This window comes from Ischnura elegans, chromosome 8 (genome assembly GCF_921293095.1).
Source record: "Ischnura elegans chromosome 8, ioIscEleg1.1, whole genome shotgun sequence".
NCBI lineage: Eukaryota > Metazoa > Arthropoda > Insecta > Odonata > Coenagrionidae > Ischnura > Ischnura elegans.
This window is the reverse complement of record NC_060253.1, coordinates 34,810,319-34,833,324: the sequence shown is the minus strand read 5'-3', so window position 1 is coordinate 34,833,324 and position 23,006 is coordinate 34,810,319. Positions and strand designations below refer to the sequence as shown.

The following is a 23,006-nucleotide window of genomic DNA, read 5'->3' as shown; positions in this document are numbered from 1 at the left end:
AGATTTGCTTCAGTTTCAGTACACGTCTTTGGTTTGATGGGGACAGGATACCTAATAACCAGGGCAGTGGCGAATTAAGGGCGGGAAAAAGTTGAAAATATGGTAATATTTAAGGTGGCTCTTCAAATAATTTTTTTATTTTACCAGCCAAAAATAAATAATAGTAAAAATTAGAGCTCAATATCCAAAAGCCATTGGTCTCCGCTGTTTTAGGCAAATTCTTTGACAAAAAAGACACAAAAATGCCCTAAGTTTAAAACTAATTTTTAATTCAATTCGTAATTAATTCGTAAGTAAAGTTACCGGAAAATATGAAGAAATATTTTTGTGCTAAGTGGTAACCTTAAAAATGTCGATTTCATATAGTGCATGTTTCCACCCGATTTGGGGGGGGGCGCCATACCCCCATTTAACCCCCTCTCCCCCAAATTGATTCGCCACTGATCACTCTTTTGCAGAACCGTTTCTTCGCTGATACTCATAGGCGGATACCCATAGGCGGCACGGGGGCACGTGCCCACTCCCCTCAGACGCTTAAAAAAATGGACAAGATTTATAATATGCAGGGATGGTCGGACCGGATACCCCGGATCCAAATATCCGCGGATATTGCCCTTCATCGGATACATCGGATCCAAAGTCGCGGAAGACATCGGATCTGGATCCGAAATTTTAAATGATAGCTTCAGTGAATGCAACGCCCCTAAAGATGTTTAACAACTTGAAACCCTACAAAAATGATTTTTAATTTATAAAAATATTAAAATGTGTATGAAAATCTAAAAAGCATTCCTTCGATTGTACGTACCCAGAATAAACTTGAATAATTACTTCGTTTAATTGCAGGAATTTGAAAATGCATTTGGATCCGAAAATATCCGATCCTAAAGATCCGGCTCCGAAAATCACCGATCCGATTTGAAACCGTATCCGAAAAAAATCCTGGATCCGTCCATCCCTAATAATATGGTTATCATTTCGTTTTGTTTTGTGTTTCACGGAGCCTCAATCATTCAATTTGTTATAAATAACTTTCATATTAAAATAAAGAGAATGTTTCATACAATAACTGTTATATGTTGTTTTTAATCTCAAATATGAGAAGGCTGATCAAATCAACCGTTTGCCTGTCATTTCCTTGTGCCTCTCCTAGAAAATATAATAATATAATATAATTTTATTCCACTCATATTCAAATGCATTACACCGAGAAAAAAAAACATCGAGGAAAAAATATCCAGGATCCACCTTTGCTGATACCGCTCTGATGATTATGACTTCACTTTCGATTTCGATGATGAAGTTGCAGTTTTACTGATGACGAGCATCATGGCCGGGAAAAATAGGATGTCACCGCACTTGCCGCGTCACGGCTCTCAAATTCAAAATACCCGAATCACCACATCAAATCGATCCTGCTTGTGGAGTGTTTGTATTTTTTTCCATTCTTCGATTCAAGCCAATCCAAATCTCCCGAACCTTGATTCCGCTTGGAATATCGAAAGAGCGCCCGCTCTCAGAACATTATAAGTCGATTGGAGTAAGCGGGCCAAGGACCGGCCCTCCCTCACATCCTCAATAACGTCTCAATTTTTAATTCCATTCCCCCTCTCTCTCTTTTTCTTACGCAACGACAGCCGGAATTCGCGTACATCCTGAAGACGAGGCCCAACGTGGATGCCCCAATGGTCTGTTCCATAGTGCTGCAGGGCTACGCTTGCAATTCCTTGGACCCTCGGCTGGACTGGTCGGTCACGCTGCCTCCGCCGCCGAGAGCTGCGAGGTCATACCGAGGACGGGGCAAGATAAGGTCGCGCAAGATGGTCGCTAGCTCGGTGAGTACTACTAATTCCCTTCTTATCCTTCTTAATGAAGTGACCACACGAATATCGGAAACAAGCTTATCATAATTGAATCCAGTGGCGTAATTCAGCTTAGTAAAACCACTTGTCTGTTTCCAAACACTTTTATTTAACCCGACCATGGTTTCGGCAACTCGTGCCATTATCAAGGAATTGATAATTATACCACTCGTATATATATTAATTGATAGCACTCGTATACCCCCCTTCCCCTCTAATATTTTATGTTATATTAATCCTTTACAAGATAAGGGGGTGAACAGTGTATTCGTCCCTTAAAAACTTTTCCATTAGCTACCATATCATATGTCATAAAAAACGAAGAAAAATTGTTATTTTAATGTTTTTTCAATTTTTTTTTTTTCAATTTTCGCCCCCTAAATCTTTTCAACCCCCGTGAAGTTTGTCTCTCTCTTGACCCTGATAGCCTTAAAACATCAGTTTTTTTCAATCAGAAGCAGATAACATTAGTAAAAGTCCCTTGTAAAGCGATAAGTCTGGATAAGGGATTGTTTTCCCCAATTTAGGGGTTGCTCGTAAAAATGGAGGGTGATAGAAAAAACGGAGGTCATTTTCGGATTCAGCGACCCAAAATTAGCCAGAAACACCCTAAATTGTCGCCAGGCATTTTTTGAACTATTCTTTTGCAGAACAGTGTAATGGCACGAGTTGCCGAAACCATGGTCGGTTTAAATAAAAGTGTGTGGAAACAGACAAGTAGTTTTCCTAAGCTGAATATCAAAGATTTCCACCGTATCACGCCGGACACTGTATCTTTTATCCAGTGACGTAACTATGGGGGAAGAGGGGATAGATCCCCCCCAAAGCCTCTGAGAAAAAAAAAATATATTTAAAACCATTGTCTAGTTTTGACATGTAATAACTGCATCTGCTTAAAGTTAAATTTATAGTGCCAAAATGATTTGAAATGTTTATCCAGGTACGTCATTTTTTTCCTTCGAGGGGTCGAGGGAGAGGATCGCCATCCCAGGCCATCCCATCCACCCTCACAGCATACTCCTAATTACGCCGCTGATTGGATCAATAGTTGTAGGCGATACTTAGTGGAATTTCCGAACGTTAAAATTGTTGAAGGAGCGTATAAAATCGTTTCAGGATTGACTTGGCGGAAATGCGATATATCCATGAGCGTAGCAATGGGAGGTCCAGGGGGTCCGCAATCTCCCGAGATTGAAAAAAACTATTACTTTGCTTCGTCATAAAAGAGAAAAATCATGAAATCTTGAAAAATCATGAATTTACAAAAGATTTCTTAGAAAAATGAAGTTTCTTTCCATTTTGAAAAGCGTTAGAATTAGTTTAAAACCAATTGATTAGTATCCTGTTTTTTCAAAAATTTCCCCCGACTCCTCCTGGTTTTAGACCCCCTCCCTCCCAAACGAAATTCCTACCTACCACACTGTCCATGATAAAATATAAACTTCAAATTGTAGTTTCCACACTTTAATCTTAAACTCCATTGCAGACTATGGTTACGTATTGTATGCCATTTTCCAGGACCATAAAAATGACATAGAGTGTCGAAACCATGGTCAGAAGCGGAGTTTTATATTAAACTGTAGAAATTACCAATTTTAGTTTATATTTTCTCATGGATATGTTGAAGGAACTACCTTGAACTTTCCACACAGCTTTTTAATTACCCCGATCGATTTCAACAACAACCGTTCGTGAATCAACTCCACTAAAAATTAAACATTTATGTTGGAATAGATCAAGGTACTTACAATATGTGCATCAAGTACAATGTCGTCGTGACATTAAGGAATAAATAATAAGTACTTATTTGTTGGCCGAAGTTTATTACACGTACTCACATCTTACAGCAAAGTCTGAGCCCGGTGGTTGGGAAGAGGATCTCCGGGTCTTGCGAGGGGGCAGACCGGGAAGGAATAGTGGAAGGTGCGGGTCTTGCGAGGGCGCAGACCGGCTAGGAACAGGGGATGATACGGATCTTGCGAGGGCGCAGACCCAGGGAGAGGTATGGCCCATATTTATATCACTACGGGGTTCCAACGGACAAATTGATAACAAGAGAGTGATGCGTCAGGGAGGGATGAGAGTGCAGGCGGACGCGATGACTTCACAGGAGTTCCGTTACTGCACTCCACCCACCCCCCGCGACAACAAAGTAGTGTCTTTCAACATGTTTAACTCTAGAATGCCCGGCTGGATCAATTTGACCCAAAAGAGAATATTTATGTTGATTCTTCTGAAAAGAAGAACAATTTTAATGCTCATATTTCATGACTTTTAATTATTTAGTTTGGTTAACCACTGAGCAAAATTTAGGCCTAATAATATTATTTTTTCCCATCACTTATACCTGCCATGCCCGTATGGCTCATTTTGACCAAGACTACCAAATCCATTTGATGGCTTTCTACTTTTCTTTTGTATTCAATGCAACGGTGTGTTTTATACTGATTTTTTGCCAAAATGTTACTGTAATTTTTTATTCAACCCGATACCATTGTAAATCATTGTACCTCCCAAAACCCATCAGAGGAAAAGTGATAGGTATTCAGAAATTTGTGGAAGCTAGTTTCCCATAACACCATAGAATTTGTAGAACAACTACAATTTTTATATTTTTCGTCTAATTAAATTTTCTATTACCCTCCCAAATGTTTTATAAACAGTATTAATTAATAAACTGGGAATTAATTAAGTATTTTGAGTAAAAAATGCAAGCATGATCATATTGGGTCAAATTGACCCACTCGGGCATAATAGGGCGTGAGGATTGGCCGGGCATGCTAGTGTTAACCTTTATCAAGGGGTCCACTATGTAGCAATAAAATATTCTCTAGGAAATACAGAGGAATCGCTTTGTTCTCTAGGGTGTAACTCCGTCATAAACATAGGAATTTTGGCTAAATATTTCTCTTGGGGTAGAGATAACTGACTACAAGAATAACGGCCAAGATATTAAAATGCTGTGACTGTCATCTAGAAGTAATGTAAACTTATCTACAACGCAAGTTACCCCAATAAGTTCCAGTAAACCGTCTAAAACTTCCGGTCGTATATTTACGCGTGAGAAAAAAGCAGCATTGGTATTTTCATGACATCATTATAATTATAAATGCTAACCTCCACACTATTTCTTCCAAAATAATCTACCATAATTGTTCTCAACGTGGCAATGAATTTAACACCATGAAATCAAATACATAGAAGCTGCAGAAAGACCTGCAACTGGCGTCTTAAACGCAAGTACTGTGCTGTAGCTGCTAACTACAGTAAATAAATGTGTTGGGAATTTTCAGAGGGGGGTCTCAGTCTAATACAATTTAACCATCCCTTAAAAATATGCCATGAGATATTTACGCAAAATTGTATAGGAATAAGCATTTATTCAAAGAAAATTTTATGGAAACGATCAAACGCCGACTAACTTAGTGTTCAGTAGGTTACACACACTATTTTTGAGAAAGCTGAATAGTTTCGGTGGGGGGTTAAGCCCCTTTAGCATCCCGCCAGACTACGTATCTTCTTCAGAGTTCCTGCACGGTATCACAAATAAGATAACCCATTGCAATTCATTAAAACAAAGGCATTTCCGGATGTCAGTGGGTCAGTTTCACGCCTCCGGCAATTTACGTGTTAGAATACGTGTGACCTCGCACCAGGCCACACACGTAATCTCGCCAAACCAGTTTTGGAAAGCGAGGAAGCTTCCGGAAGGAGAAACTGGGAGATGAGAGGGAAAGAGAACCAATTTCCCTGATATATATATGTCATGGCCTGAAGCCAAATTACAAAAATATGGTACTCACAAAGCAGGGGCGATCTGGGGTGATTGGGGTCCTCCTTACCGGGGGTCTTCCCCCGGAAAAGTTTAGGAAATTGCAAATCCGGAAATGAATTTTTAAGATATTCAAGCACTCAAAAATCAGATAGAAGTTAATTAAAAAATTGCAATTTCGTAATTTAAAAAACCGTGAAAAGTGAGACTTTCACAGCTTATAAAATTTAATAATGTATTATCTATTTACTGTATTTGCTCCTTCACACAGCTCTGAAATCTAAAAAAAAAACTTCTTAAATAATCTTTTCGAATGACCCTATCAAAAAAGCATCAAGTTCTCTTTATTCTTCTGAAAATTTTATTTTTTATATGATCATTTTATACCGACTGCGTCGTAAATAAAGCAAAGAAATGCAAACGCAGTATTTTATGATTTCAATACAACTTTGGTTCAAGTAATCAGTCCTTTTTTATTACACCTTTCATTTCCACTTCACGATAGACGCGAGCGTTGTCGGGCTCCCATAAGCTCGGGGCCATCGGCGATCGCCGACCAACCGACCTGGCCAGATGGTCCCTGCCCACTAATGTAAGTTTCCAATGGAATGCTTTATAAAATTTCTTGGGCATAAACATAGGCCACGTAATTGTCTACCGCTACTTAGATCAATACCAAACACACTTTCGGGTGATTGCACTGTTGCGTAAAAGCTGACCAGTTGGACGGCATTCGCAAACCTGATGGAAATCGCAGACGAAATCTGAACCATTAGAAAGCCGTGAATTAATTAAGACTGAGAATTGATCATCAACAGATCTATTGCTTTAATGAAAGACATGAATATTTCGGGAAAGAGCTCGTTATTACAGTATATACGATAAAGGAAAAGATAATTAAAGGTATTGCAGTGAAAAAGTAAAAATTTTTCACCTTTATACATAAAAGTTCACGAAAACTTACTAAAAATTCCATTTCCAAATTTTTACGTAAATATCAAAAGCACTGATCACTATCATGATGCACTCAAAAGTCTTCCCTCCGAACATATCTAACTTTGTGGGGAGGATAAAATAAAACTATATTTGTTATGTGTTACATTTAAGCATTTACTTCATTCAGTTTTCTCAGAATTATTTTTGCTATACTAGATAATTCTATGAGAAATTTTCTTTAACATCAACAGGTGACTTTTAAGGTAACTTTCCCAACATTATAGTACATTAAAAACTACTATTATCAATGAAAATTAATATTTGATATTACAAATATTATTATAATATATCATAAACCATTTTTAACTTATTTAAGTTCCTAAGTAGTGCTGATCAGGTAATAATGGTTCTCTTCTACAGGAGAATGGTTTAAAAACATTTCGAAGGACAGATTTTAGCAAGTTATTTAATGAGTCATGCATAAAAAAACATTGAATAAGTCCTGATGAAAGTGAATAAATTCAATGAACGTTGGGATTATTCTCCGGAGAGAAATGAAAAAAAATAGAGATATTCTTCCCCAAATGTTCTTAATACAAACATAAAAGTGTGCATTATAACTTGAGGATCGATTTAAACCTCAAATATTATTTATTCTCAAGAAGCAATTATAGCAAATTGTAATTAAATTGAAGCAGCTACTTTCACATATAACATCTCTTTTCGAGACATTCACAGCCTCAGAACGACGTGGTCCACATTATAATCTTAATAAGACGCGTCATTCTCTCTCAACTTGTTATTTTTTTTCATTTTCCCCAAATTATTACTCGTTTAAATCTACTGATATTGCATTGAAATTCTCAGGACTTAAAGTATATGGTACCCTTGTTAAAATATGCCTGTATTTCAGATAAAAGAGCTTAATACTATCAAATGACAATTTCAATGGATAGTGAATTTCAAATTCTACTCAAAATGACTCTTACTAACGTTGTATTGAATTTCCCCCACTGAATATATTTTCTATGTATGCTCTTGAATCGAGAAACATTTCTCCTCTTTTTTACGATTGCTATTTGCACGAATATGGACGTATATCACGCGTAACATTTTTATGACCGTGTTATGTGAATGCGAGGGCCTCTTGCACGCTGGTGATTGATCACCCCCTGCCAAACACCCTAGCAGCGGCTCGCAGCAGTGGCATAGCCAGGAATTTCGTTCGGAGGAGGGGTTCTGGGGAAATTTGATTTTCTAATATTTTGTTTTCTTTTATGATGAAACAAAGTGATTGTGTTCTTTTATATTTCGGGGGGATTCCGGTCCTCCCTCGCTACGTCAATGGCTCGCAGTGTATTATTTTGATGCGGACATTTCTGGTGAACTGCATACCGCTAATTTATACTAAGTATGAAACATATTCTCTTCCCGTGACAGTCTCAGGCTCGGAATGACGTGGTTGCGGCAGGCCCTTACAAGGTTATCCACCTGACGGACATCCACTGGGACCCGCAGTACGTTGAGGGGAGCGTGAGCAACTGTCCGGACCCGCTGTGCTGCCGAGCTGAGAGCACCACTGATCAGACACCAGTCCTCCTGGCGGGACACTGGGGAGACTACGGATCGTGCGACATCCCATGGAGGACGGTGGAAAGCGCCCTGGAGCACGCATCCAAAGTGAACGGGGTGAGTAGGAGTAGCCGGGGCAGGTTTGCATGGTTATATGATTTGATTTTTGGCCTTTTTTCACGAATACAGAAGATTCTGGGTAATTAAGACATATCGGGACTTGCGCACTTTGCCCCAATAGGGAAGTGCACTAATTTTTTTTTATTGCTGAATTTGAAAGTTTAGCCTAAAAAAGAAACATTAGTATAGTCACTTTTATTTTCTGCATCTGGGGTATGCACTTTAAAACGTTTTGAAAGTCGGAAAATTTCATGTTGCGCTGAAACACAGTGCCTCCATCTTGATTGAGATGTGACGTCACAAGGCAGTAGTCACCAGTGGAGTATCGCTGTATTCCGTCGCCTTCTTTAGCGCGGCGAGAGTTTCCGGGAATCGGTGGAGTTTGCTTCCTAAAAATGTCGTCTAGTACCGAAAACATGAATTCAAAATAGAATTATAAATGATTTTTTGTTCCAAATTTCATCTCGACGTCGAAACAAAAGCCTGGAGAAGATATTCATTCCCGTGCCTTAAGCACAAGCTATACGGAATAAATGGTTCAAGGCTGCTCCTGACTCTTACCTATCGATGATATTCTGTTTTGAAGATCATTTGAAGGTATTGTAAGATCAAATTGATATTTATATTATGATAATTTACTTAATAGGTACCTCAGTCACATCAGAAAGAGTGTTGAGTCAAAATATAGCATCTTCCGCGTAGACCTACGTAATTTATAAACTGAAAGTAGTTTGGTTAAAGAATTATGGCGCGACTGTTTTTTTACACGACCGGGCAAAATGCGTACTTTGCCCATGATATGTGCATATATGATAACAAACGATTTTTGCTAAAGTTAATATTTATTTATTGAAATTATTACATTTATAGGTGATACAGATATAAAGGTACACGGCAGGTCGCGCGGCGTAATTTATACTCCACTGTTGACGGGTTCATCTTGCTGATCTAAAAAATTAACTACAATACCTCGAACTTTGAAAACTCGCAATATAGGCAGTCAAAGTACATTGTAAGAATACACGAGACCATTATAGCCCAGAATGTACGTACAATGTCGAAATCCTTGGTTTTCAAAGATTGACGTATTTTATACGCCAGCGCGCCCGGTCCAGGGTTATCAACTTTTATTTCATCCTATTTGTTAGTTGAAATTATATTTCAGAATGGTTCTTTTAGCACTGCTACTGAGGTAAACTGGTAGGTACTGAGTACAAGGTGCTGAGGTATGTACTGAGTAAGTAAACTCCCTTTGGAGTAATGTGAATTACAAGTGTTCGAGATATATGGCATTTTATATTCGCTTTGTGTTCTTATTAATTATGCCTGTACGCATATTGTTGCTTGCCGCGAGCCTTTAATGGTATGTGCTCTTGCAAGAGTGGTTTTCATTTTTAATGTGGAAGTTGGTCAGTATAAGCAAAGAAAAAATTAACATTTCAGCGCACACCAACCCTTGTAGTCATCGTATCTCTGCGTTTGCAAAGACACTGCTAAAATACTTAAACGCCATAATGATGATTAAAAAATTGTCTCATGTCAATGATTGCTGCAATTATAATTAATGATAAACTTGATGCCGTATGATCACAATGAAGACAACAAAAAATAATGCCATATCGTAGTCTTGAACCACGGTCCTTCGGATGAGAACTTTCATTTCAATCGTGCACGCTACCACTACCTAACCGACCCATAAGGTAATTGTGGATATTTTAAATTTATATATATAACTTGTAAAAAGTAACGCATGAAAATTAATTAATTACAGCCTAACTAACGCCCTAATTTAAAAAGATGCAGCAAGGTACGCGGTCTCCCCTTGTTAGCCTTAACGTCTCGCATTTCTATGGAGCGTTGAACCTGCCCTTATTCAAAAATTCAGTAACCATAAATACATCAAAGTTTGGTATACCATTTATAAATCGTTGGAATTTTCCTTCTCCCAACCAAGATTACCTTTTCTTGAACCCATCCTGGACAGCGAACCATTGCAACAACCAGCCAGCTCGGAAATAAGGCTAACATCCCATGATTCTAGTTGCGAAGGGCGAACGTTCCGGCCGGCGTGAATACATACGCAACGAATAAGTCTTGCAGCAAACGTCTGAAATAGGTTTATTAGTTTGACTCGGTTCTTACAAAAAAAGTTTTGGCATGATAAACGGCATTGTGCCAAAATATACCCAGCGAAAAATAAATGCCATCATGCATTTATTAAAGATTCAATGTGCTATTCGTACTACTCTTTCCAAACTTGAAGTTGACACGTAAATGAATATTAATATATTACGCAATGATGAAGTGGTTTAGTCAAAAGAGAAGCAGCCACATATACATTCTTAAGATATTTTATGACAGCAAAAAACGGATACCCTCAAATTCTGTAATTTTTCTATGCAATAATAGTGGTAGAACTAAACGGTGTAGAAGCTGCCTTCTGCTACTGCCTTGTGACGTCACGGCCAATATTCAACATGGACACCCGTTTTCGCGGCCTTTGAATTTTTCCATATTTCAGACGAATATCTCGAATCAAGTATTCACTATTAGGATTTAAACTGCGGTTTTACGACATTATGTTATTCTGAACTCTAATTTAAAAAATGTGTTTGATGCATTTGAAACACTAGTGCACTTCCCTATTAGGCGAACTCTCTAGTATACGGGCATAAAAAACTTCGAAATGGTAGAAAGAAGACTAAAGAACGTTTATAATGCAACATAGGTTTATTAAACTATTACTTCGATTAATAAATCAGCGATATTAGTTAATTATTATCAAATTAAGAATTATAACATTTTTGTTAAAAATATTTTTGGATTATGAGGTTAAAACCTTGGATCCACGCACAGGAGCCGAAAATCGATAATACATATTTAACGTGAGATACCACCAGAGATAACATAAACAAGAACGATCTCGCAATGGATCTGATAGGCTGACTAGGCGATGGGATTTGATTTTCAGCTATTTATCGGTTGGAAATTTGAATTCCATTTAATAGAATACTCACGACGAATGAAAAGAGAGAGTAACAATGAGATTGACCACGGCTTATCGGTAATGCTAGTGATGCGTATCAGTCATCATACGCGCTTATGTATATATTCCTTCCCAGTGGCGCAGCGAGGGGGGGGTTTTGGGGGATAAACCCCCCCCCCCCCCCAGCGCTTAGAGAAATTTTTAATCTTAATCCATTTTACTTATTTGGATCAGTATTACTTATAGAATAGTGTTAGGATTTATCGAATATCCCTCAGAGAGCCGTAAAACTCACCATTTTGAACCATCATTCTTCAAATTTTTCTGGAGAAGGGCTCCCGCAACTCCTGCTAAACGGGGTGGTTATGCAATACCCCATACATCCGTAGGTATTCGTTGCGCCTAAACCCCCCACCCCCCTTAGCCTTAATTCCTAGGTGCGCCCCGGTTCTTTCCGAGAAGTAACCCAAAAAATGGAATGATGAGCGCTCGGGTACGTTTCGTTTACAGAAATGAAAACCTTTGAATGCTAAGAGCCTCTCCAATCAGCTGAAGTCGGGCCAGTAAATTCGGAAGGCCGATGCCTCTCAAAACGGCTGACTACCATGCATTTTTAATAGGAAGATACGCAAATTTGGAATTTGTTATATGAATTGCTCAACGTAACGAGCTAAACCAGCAGCTATCACGGAATATTCTGGGAAGGATGCCGAGATACAGTCAGTAGTCCATAATGGAGATAGATTTTATGTCAAATGTTTTACAATGTCTGTACAGGGATACCGACTTACAAAAAATATTGGGGGGATCTTGCCCCGGGAAATTTTATAAGTAGTGACTTTTAAGTTTTTAAGCGATTTAGAAGCGTCACATGATTAACATAAGAACCCTGATAACTCGAATCTCGATATCTGGACACTCCGGGGAAAATCGACAAGCCTGACACATTTTTTTCTCACACCCATAACGAATATTTGAGGGAGCTCGGGCCCCCTCAGGCCCCATGGAGTCGGCGCCACTGTGTCTGTACCATGTTAAAACTATAATTCTCTATTGATAAATTCTTCTTGGGCTCTACATCAGGTTAACGCAGTCGTATAGGCCGACGTTTCGGAAGACGACTTGTCTTGCATTTTCAAGGCGTGTTGCTCAATGGTTGTCCAATTTCACATTTCAATGTGTGAAAATGGACATTTCAATGAGTAACACGCCTTGAAAATGTAAGACAAATCGTCTTCCGAAACGTCGGCCTATACGACTTGATTCACCTGGTTGAGAACCCGATAAGAATTCCTCAATATTATTCACCAGGAGAAATTAAATTCGTTTAAAATTCTCTAACTTGCGCCACCGTGGTCGATCTTTCATCTACAGTTAACAGTAACAAAACTTACCTGCAAAAAACACATGCACTTAGGAAAAAACTGATAATTCAACTCTACTCTTTGACTATGCAACAATAAATACCACTCAAACTGTTTACATCATGGTAACCAACCTTAAAAAAAGTAAAACTGGCCAAACAGCTTTGCCCGAGCTCATCACTTAACGCTTTTCCTGCTTTCGGAACTTATAATTTTTTCGCGAAACGTATTTTTTTCCAGACCATTCACTCCCTCCGCCGATGATTCAACTTCCAGCAAGGCGGAAATACGCAGAAAGGTACAGACGTTCCACCACGTCTTCTTTTTAATAAAACGATTCGCACGAGTGAGAAGTTCGCCGACCCCTGCAGTCATGAATGAATGTAGTACTTCCCTTCCGAGTATTCACGACCGGAACCGTTATTCAACAGATACGTAAGACAGATGTGAATGGTGAGTTGTAAAAGGTGTTCCTATATCGATTACTATTTACGAGCACGACGTTGACCTAAAATATCGATTCTCTGCATCAAGCAAACACTGCCTCGGCAATTTCGATTTGTAAGAAATTTTGAATGCATTTAGTATCGAAGATCGGTGTCGAAGAATCGAAATAAGTAAAGAAAATAGAAAATTAATAATATATTTACTTGATTTCATTCTTTTTTCACCTCAAGCTATACATATTTAACGGAAGATTTCCAATTCACAAGGAAAGAGACTAGTAAAAGTGGTTTAAATATGCCAAACGTTGCGGATTTTCATTTGAATTTTTTCAAGAGATATTATTGTTGCCTTTTCTAGATAGGTAAAATGGCTCAAAATATTTTTTTTAAGTGCGACGCATAAACTTTTAACTCGATTGCCATGATATTTCTCCCAGTCGGCCACAGTAATTGAAGTTGAACATATTTTACATTTACCTGAAGATGTCGAAGAAAGGATACTGCGAACGTATCAACATTCATAACGCAGAGAAGGTAAGAATGCCAATAAAATTATTAGCTGCGTAAAGATGAAATGAAAAAAATCGAAGCTAACTAAGTATCGTCAGCTACTGTCAACTTATCGTAGCTCACTCAAAGAAAACATTTGACTATGGCCTCATACACACAAGCTTACTCATCTCATAAATGTTTCGGAAAATTTTCGGTCATTTTGAAATAGCATTTGGTTGGTGTTGCTGACGAGGACGAATTTCTCCTTCTTCCGCGCGGTTTGTGATGCATCAAAACACACGCTTTCTTAGCTTTTGAGTGTCCTAACACCATCACGTTTGTGAGAAACTATCACAGTGTGAAAGGCAATTTACAATAAGAATTCTAGCTCACAAGCTATTATTAGGTATCTTCTGTGCAAATTTTAAGTGCTGTATATTTCACTGAAGAACTCGTTTGCGCAGTGGAAGAATGCTTACATTGAATTTCATTGGAAAACTGGCAGAGAATTTTTTTCTCATAGCAAGTCTTGGCACACCTGAAAAGCCACTGCTACAACTTCCATTTCAAGCAAAACCGAGATAAAATTTTATACGAGTAGATAATCGTAGACAAAAATGAAGATATCCTCAGTGGTTGCTACTGAAAACACAAATGAAAGCAGATGCAGAAATGTCAAGAGGATGCAACTGAATCTCTCGGTCGATCTCATTTTGTCTTTTTCGCGACACCAATAACTCTTTTAGTGCTCTAGAGTTTGGCCATTTTAAGTTGGCACTTCAGCAGCTACAACCAAGGGCGGATTTAGAGCGAGCACGTGCCCCCAATAATACAAGGGCGTACCCAGGATCATAACTAGGGGGGGGGGGTAAGCCATGGTCTAGGAGAGGGCAAGCCAAGTTGTGACATTTTAGCATGGAAAAGGTGAATGAAACCAACATTTTAACAAAATTATAACAGCGCTTTATTAGTTTATGAGATTATTTCCTTTACAAAAATAGTATTATTTCAGTTACATATCTTATACTAATACATATCATTTTTATTGGGTTTAAAGAAAATTTGTTGAATAATTTCGTTTCAATTCAGTACTTATTTTGCTTAAAGACTTTTGCAATTTTTGCTGCTAGCGGGAGTGGGGGGAAGCTGCCCCCCTGCTCCTCGCTGGGTACGCCCATGCCCCAATGCGCTTATAAAGTATATGCGATTGTTAATACAAATATTAATAAATTCTATATTTTAATATAAAAGTATTAATATTCACATATTGATAAGTTTGATATTAAAATTAAGAGTATATTTCGTAGAGAAATTGTTGATTTTAATTCCAAATGTGAGAAGACCGTTCGCCTGTCAGACCCTGGTACCCCCCAGAAAAATCCTGGATCCCCCTTGTCCACAACCAATAGGATACCTGCTCGCTCAGGGTCTTTGGTCGCAGCAGACGTCTCATAGCCTCTATCGCAGTGTGTGTATCTAAGCCTAAAAGGTGTCCTTTTTCTCTTTGTCAGTGCATAATCACAAGCGAAAACGTGAAGCAAGTCTTTTGCAAAGATGCTTCATCGTTATGAACAATTGTAAGTACATAAGTATTCATAGTACCTATTTTTTATTTCATTCTCCTACCACCGGATAAAGCTCTTATTGGCCATTTTTACTGGGGTATTCAAAAAGTGTAACGAGTAAACGTATACGAACAACCATGCCCTGGAGCGGAGAAACCTACCCAGGCGGGACTCGAACTCTCAATCTCATGGTTGACAGGCGAGGACGTAACCCCGCCGCCACCGAGGCCGGCATATCTTCTTTCTTAGAAGGTTTTTCTGAATTATATGATACCGATGAGTCATCTCTTCAGCCACTTAATTATGTTCAACGCCATATCATTTTCCATCACTTCGAAATTAAAGGAATTGACGTAGATCTATTAATATGCCCATCCCAAACAAATGACAGCAGCGGAGTCCTTTAATATTAAAATAGGTTTTTAAAATGTCGTTAAAACACTTACTTTAAACTAATTTTTTTAACATAGTTGTTTTTTAATAAATTTAAACATAATGTTATCATTTCATTATTTCTTTCTATTTATACCCATAAAAATTTAGCGTTAATAATAAAATAACTTTTCCAATCAACCTAGAATTTTTATGCGGCAACTCCAAGAATAAAGGATCACTTAATTCTTGAGAGCTAAAATCTAATGAGTCCTTTGTTGGTAAACAATTTCCCATAGCTATACAGACCGCAATAAATTCATTTCCTTCACTTTCTGGCAACGAAAATGCCAATTATACCAAATATATATATCGCAATTCGAAAGGTAACCGCAACTCCAAATGGAGTTGCGGTTACCTTTCGAATTGCGATGCATGTAAATATAAAGTTGAGTAACCATAGGAAAGTTTCCCGGAAGACTAGAAGAACCAAGCTATTTTCACATTTTAGTGGTTTTACAACTTCTAGACCCAAGTGGAATCTAGCGAACCGAATAAATGCTAGTTTTTTTAAATATTTTTATTATTAAAAAAACTAGCATTTATTAATACTTTTACTAGTATTCCTACATAAAAAAATAAATATAATTAATATTTATTCCTTTAAGTAGTTTCCTTTTAAGTAGTTAATTCCTTTAAGTAAATTTCTGAGTCTTCCTCGGCCTCAATTTTGTAACATTTGGGGTGTTTAAAACAATTTTTAGCACCAAGTCTATAATAAACCGCTAACAGTCATGAATGGTTGCGACATACATTTAGAAATCAGCAAAGTAACTATTATTCCATCAGTTTTTACAGCAAGTCCCGCAAATTCTGATTACAACTCTTCAAAGGACGTCAAAGACTGGTGGAATCAACAGTGCACCTTCCTCAGAGTTAGGAAGGAGACCCACTCTCCAACTTAACTCTGAGGAAGATGAATGTATTCCACCGTAAATTTAGTTCTGCGAGTGTTTTTTTTTATCTTTTTGTGTCCTGTGCTTCTGCCCAACCTGGGATATTTTTATGTTATTTACCTCGTCGTGGAACATTTCGAAGTTTTTACTTCATTCATTCACACGGCGCCTTAAGCGCAAACATGCAAATAAATTGAGCTGGTGCAGCGGAAAGAAAAATGCTAAGAAGTGAACGGCGATTATGTAAAGAGGTGCAGTAGGTTTCTGACTAACTAAAAGTCCCAATAAAACGTGTTTCATAAGAGTATATTTTTTCCAGTGACCAAAAGGCCCCAACTTTTTGAATATGCCTCGTATATAAAAGAGGATGTCTGTTTGTCTGTCCGCTATGCGTTTCCGAACGGCTGCATGGATTGCGACCAAAGTTAGCTCATTAGGTGCATCTCATGCCCTGGAACCCCGTTGTGGTACTTTCGGTTGCGTCCGACGCATCCTTTGCATCGTTTCCTCATTTCCGAACCCTTCCAGTGTGCTCAGCGCCACCAAGCACCGATTCCCCACCTCTGCTCACTCTCCCACACTCCGATAACATCCCCATTCACTCAGCCATGTTCGTATATCCAGATTTTTTAATTGTTCCACAACGTCGAACCACTACATTTAATTAATGCTTTTCTGTTGTTGGGAAAAGGATTTCGAATAGTTCTCCAGAACTAATTTAAAACTCCAAATAACTGATTTCTTTCAAAACTATACTTTTCAATTAAATGTCATTAGCTGATAAAAATTAATGTTACCAATATGCTTGTACTTTCTGTTACCATAATTATATCATTTATTGCATGTGTCCAATTTTCTGTGCACTCGAGCTCTGAAGGCCGCTATACACAGTGAATGGTCATGCTGAATGATCACGTGATCATTCACAGGATCATGTGAGCAAAATAGAACATGTTCTAATTTTCACTGAATGGTCATGCGCATGAAATTTCATTCGCGAATTATTTCGTTATACACGGTGAATGATCATGCGAATTAAATCTTTCGCCGTGTATAGCGGCCTTGATACTAATGCATACCTTTTTATGTTCAAGAACAATAAACATTTCTTTATCTTATTTATATCTTTGTGCGCGCTACGTGCGAGGTAAAGGCCGATTAGGCGACTTCCAGTTACCAATACTGCCTTTTCTCGCAATCTCACCGATCACAAGTAAATGACCCACGAATATGTTTGCTGTCCTTTTAACCGTACATTCCAACAAAACGTGCTCCTTCTTACGTTCTTTCATATTTTCCCATTGCGAGACCAATATGACCATGAATTCCAAGTTCTAAGCTTCCCCTTCTCTGGGTACTATCCTTCCCGAGCAACGCCGGGTGGCCGGCCAGTATAATATATAATTAATCTCACAAAATTTTCCGTTTTTCCACTGTTCCACAGGACGCCGAATGGATCATCATGACCGGAGACCTGACGCCGCACGCCATCTGGACGTCCAGTCAAGAGGAGAACATGATGATTGTGCAACGACTCAATGAAGCAATCTCCAAGGCGTTCCCCAACAAACCGGTGTATCCGACGATTGGAAACCACGAGGCTCATCCACTGAACAGGTAAACGACACCTGCTTCGGCGTCCAACGCACGAAGACATCACTTTATACATCCACTCCCTTCGCAAGACAGGATCATACAGGCCCGGAACTAGGGCGGGACAGAGGGGGCACGTACCTCAGGCGGCAGATTTCAGGGGTTGACAAAGTTTGAAAATTCATTGCGAAGCAAAAAACACAGTACTGTACCACAAACTTTTATTTTCTGTCGACTAGTTTCCACGGCTACAGAGTCATTATCAAGACAAACCAAGTACTGGGTTTTTTGCTTCGCCATAAATATCTCATCGTTCCACCAAGTCACACCAAAATCAATTGATTTCAAAATATGAAAAGTTTATTTTTTTAATTTCCTAAGTTTTTGTAGTTAAATAATTTAACAACAACTATTAAATTATTAATCTTAAATAATAATATTAATAAAAGTTCTTAATAGCAAACATACGGTACTTTCAAGTACCGCATAGCAAAAAAATATCTCACAGATGTATTATATTTTAGTGATAAGGGGGCTGAGGGAGGGGGGTATGGAGAGTAAGGGGAAGGGGGCGGTAAACTGATCTTTACCCCCCCCCCCCCCCTGACACCCTTACAAAACTCATAGCACCGACTCTGAGGGCATAGCGCAGAAAAGAACCTGAAATTCGGCTCCATTACTTAACATTATCATTCACGTAACTAGGAGAACAATAATAGCTTAAGAGGAAATCTAAATCTAATTAATGCACAATAGGCCAAGGCATCTAAGGCATGCTATACCTACAGCTCCAACTGAACCCCTATTCCGCAATATGTACCATTGTACCCCCTAGGTAAACCCCCCGAAACGTTACATTTTTCAGGCAACGGCCTTGTTTATTGCAGCCTCAGCAAGTAAAAATGTACTTCAATTATAATAATTAAAATATCCTATTTTCCTCTTCAATGACTTCAGCTTTGTTTCTATCCTACATTAATTCGCTCAATCTTGCCCAAAAAACCGCACCCTCTTTCCGTATTTTACTTTCACTTTATGGATACAGGACTGAGTAACTGAAAACTTGAGGATTAATTTGAAATGCAGAAGTACTACTTACATACCAAAACAGCGTTGTATCTATCGAAACAGTATTTTTCTACAGTTGTTTGCGAGCAGGTGGATGACCAATCATGAAATCTGTTGTGTTTTGTGGACAGGTGCATGACCGTTACGCAACAATGAGAGTCGTCGGAATATGCGATGACCCCGCAATGCGATGCGATGGCCCAATGAAGCAATCTCAAATGAGCTCCCAAACAAACCGGCCAAACGATCGAGACCAATTATGGAATCATCCAAGACGGGTATACAAAATATTCCTTGATGGGCAACAGACACACGTATTATTCACCCTCTTAACTCGTGGAGTCGATAGAAAAAAATGTCCATAATTGGGCACAACGCAATTCGTTTATGCAGATTATTCCGAAAAAAATGGTTGACCTTGGCACTGAAGAAGAATGAGGAATGAAAAAAGAAGATGGCACTGCAACTTAATTTATCGAGAACTACGAAAGCATAAACTGAACACTTTGATGTAGAAACTGCGGAATCCACGGGATGCAAGTGAAAACTTATTGAACAAAATTTGGGACAAATTCTTTCGACTAACACGCATAATAACTCCATTTTCTCCTTTTTTACTCACCCAAAATTAGGTGCCACCTATGTTTAGCTTTAAAGAAGGCATTCTGAAATGAGTCCCGTTCATGACAAAGTTGGTATCGCGACAACATATATTTTATATTTAACCCAAAATACTTATATACTAAATATTTATTTATCTATGACACAAATCGAGAAATTCGAAATCATTAGTGGAACGATTTGCTTGAGAAATGGCGAAATACACAGGATATAATTGAAAAATTAATGTAAGAATGTTGAGACTTTTTTTTCAACTTACCTCCGTAATAACTCTGTTATATCCCCATTCAGGGGCGGATCCAGGATTTCTTTCTGGGAGGGGCACAAGCAAGGCCGTATCCAGGATTTTGTTCAGGGGGGGGGCACAAGGATACCTTGTTATACAAAACGAACGAAATGATAATGGGACCGTATTAAAAATCTAGCATATTTTTAAGGGTTGGGGGGGGCACGTGCCCCCCCCCCCTGGATCCGCCTATGTCCCCATTTAATCACCCAAAAGTAGGTACCACCTATTTCTAAACGTAATTAAATCGCTAAATTAATTATCTACCCCAAACTCTAAATATAAACGATGGTTTATGGAACACATTCTACATATGCACTACATTCAAAATATTCACTATTTGTTTCGCCTCATGACCCTGATTTTCCCGAACGCGGCTCCGCCAGAGAAAGTCATTGAGTGTAATATTACCTATTGTATAGCGTACATGACCTTCGTGATTAAATAACCTTTTTATGACAAAGGATACAATGAGCCACTCGCAGCTAATTTACCTCAAGGCCTTCACTGTCATTAACAATGAAGAAATACAGTAATAACGAAGCGTAATTATAAGTGTCAGCTACCCCTTCATTTTATGGATATTGTCTATACTTTAGAGGGTTCCAAGAGGCAAATCCTGGTTCGCTGCTTTTCAACGCCTTTCCATAAAATGTTGCTCAATTCAACGCGGAGCCATAAAAACGCTGATAATTGGTGAAGAAAATGCTAAGTCAAGAGTGACGAATATACGACAAAATACAGATTTTAGAATGGATTATAGCAGGAACTATTCCAAATTTTAACTTTTTTCTCCTAAATCTTTTCTTCTTGCAAATTGACTTCTTATTAATAAGTGTCTCATGCACAGATACAAGGGCGGATCCAGGATTTTTTATGGGGGGGAACAAGGGTCTGACAGATCATCTCATATTTGAGATTAAAAACAAAATACAACAATTACTTTAGAAAATATTCTCTTTATTTTGATGAAAAAGTTATTAATATTAAATCAAATGATTGAGGCTCGTAATACATTAAATAAATCGAATGTAATGATAGACAAGATTTTTAAAACGTCCCGCCAGAGAAAGTCATAAAGTGGAATATTACCAATTGTATAGCGTATATGACCTTCGTGATTAAATAACCTTTTTATGACAAAGGATACATTGAGCCACTCGCAGCTAATTTACCTCAAGGCCTTCACTGTCATTAACAATGAAGAAATAATAATAATAATCATGTTTTCAGCTTCTGGGGGGGGCACGTGTCCCTGTGCTCCCCCCCCCCCCCTTAAATCCGCCTTTGCTTAGATATCTCAAGGAAAAGATAAATAGCCTGGAAAATTGAGATTAATCAATATGAACAAGAAATCGAATTAGGAAACATTTTTATTCGAGAAGAGTGGATGATAAAGTTCTCAATTAGAATCTTCCTCACTTCCTTCTATGAAGGCGTGCTTAATGACATAGTGGATCCTGCGTCAGACTTTACCCTTAATACTATTATTACCCTTAGTACTATACGGACATGTTACGCTTCCTTACATGTAACGTTTCACGTTCGACGGGACATCAAGTCTAGGACGAAAAATCTATCCGAGAAACTCGAAAACAAATTCTGTCATACGCATGAATTATGGAAAGATTGAATAGCAGGTCATTGTTTATTACTCTCTGGTCGTTGTTTATTACTATAGATCATTGTTTATAATACGGTTCATTACTCTCCGCCTCCCCTTGGTGGTATGCACTACCTTACAGCGATAATGCGTCGAGGTCTGATTTGCGTTGACAAGTGGCTTCTAGATATTCATCAATAATTTTCAAACATTGGTTTTTAAGCTGGTGAAATAATAACTTGATTTTCCTCCCTGCCACTGTATAACACTGTACCCATCACTCCAGTAGGCTCCATTATACTTCCACCTCACTTCACATAGTCAAAAATATCTATTCTCCCTAACTCTATTTCCCTTTTCTTATTTTCGAGCTTCCCCGCCCTCATTATTGTCCTCAAATTCCAGGTCCCTACAAACATTGCTACATTCTTCTCCATCTTCTTTCTTGGATGCCGCTAATGATGATAAGTCTCTGTAAGAGTTTCATATGTTGACGACCTTGAGGACCTTGCCGACCTCGCTGTCGGGGAAGACATCCGCCCTTTGCGGGCGGGTCGCATTCAATGAGTTATCGAAGTCCATTTGATTTTACTCCTTGTTTCAGGGAAGAGACATTTGGTAGAGCTCCCCGCTTCCATTCCAACTTTGTTTTTCACTACACCATCACGTTGATTACCTTTCGCCAGACTCCTAACCTTCGACCTATCTGACATGGGTGACCCTACCGGAAGTAACTGAAAATTAATTCCGCCAGTGCAGCACTAGGTCATAGGAACGCGCTAGCCTTTCCAACGCGCCAAGATTGTAGCCTGAACATGGGCGCACCCAGCGAGGGACAGGAGGCAGCTGCCCCCCCCCCCCCCCCCCCCCGCCCCTAGTGGCAAAAATCGCAAATGTCTTAAAGGAAAATAATATTTTTTCAAGCTAATAACTTTAAAAACTAATAAAGAGGTGTTACAGTTTCCTTAAAATGTTGATTTCATTCACCTTTTCCATGCTTAAATCTTACCTACAACTTAAACAACCATGGTTTGCCCCCCCAAGCTAGTTTTGATCCTGGGTACGCCCTCGAGCCTAAAGGAAAGGATTCGTAGAATACGAACTATATAATTTATAATTTCCGACAGTGGGAGCGTGCTGCTAAGGTTGAATGACAGCGATATTGTCTGGGAGTCATCTCTTTTTTTACATTAACAAATTCCTTACAGGAGCCACCGCCTTAAAATTAAAACACCACGTTATGAGATAAACTAAACTTATTACATAGAAACTGTTTAATGCATATCATATTTATAAGAAATTATTCCTGTCCACCTGCAAGGAAACAATCATTCTCTCATTTATTTATCTGATGACATTAAATGAGTACAAAATATCATTGGAAACGGCGTT

At 38.6% G+C, this 23,006-nt stretch overlaps 1 protein-coding gene across 2 annotated transcripts in view; it reads left to right on the top strand.

Annotated features, from left to right (window-relative positions):
• The window catches only part of LOC124163391 (sphingomyelin phosphodiesterase-like), a 234,130-nt gene that overhangs the window by 196,708 nt on the left and 14,416 nt on the right, over positions 1 to 23,006 (top strand). For both annotated transcript variants that reach the window (XM_046540275.1, XM_046540273.1), the window contains 3 exons: positions 1,638 to 1,835; positions 8,011 to 8,259; positions 17,888 to 18,060. In XM_046540275.1, coding sequence (XP_046396231.1) covers positions 1,638 to 1,835; positions 8,011 to 8,259; positions 17,888 to 18,060 — 620 coding nt within the window. The remainder of the gene's footprint in view (positions 1 to 1,637; positions 1,836 to 8,010; positions 8,260 to 17,887; positions 18,061 to 23,006) is intronic.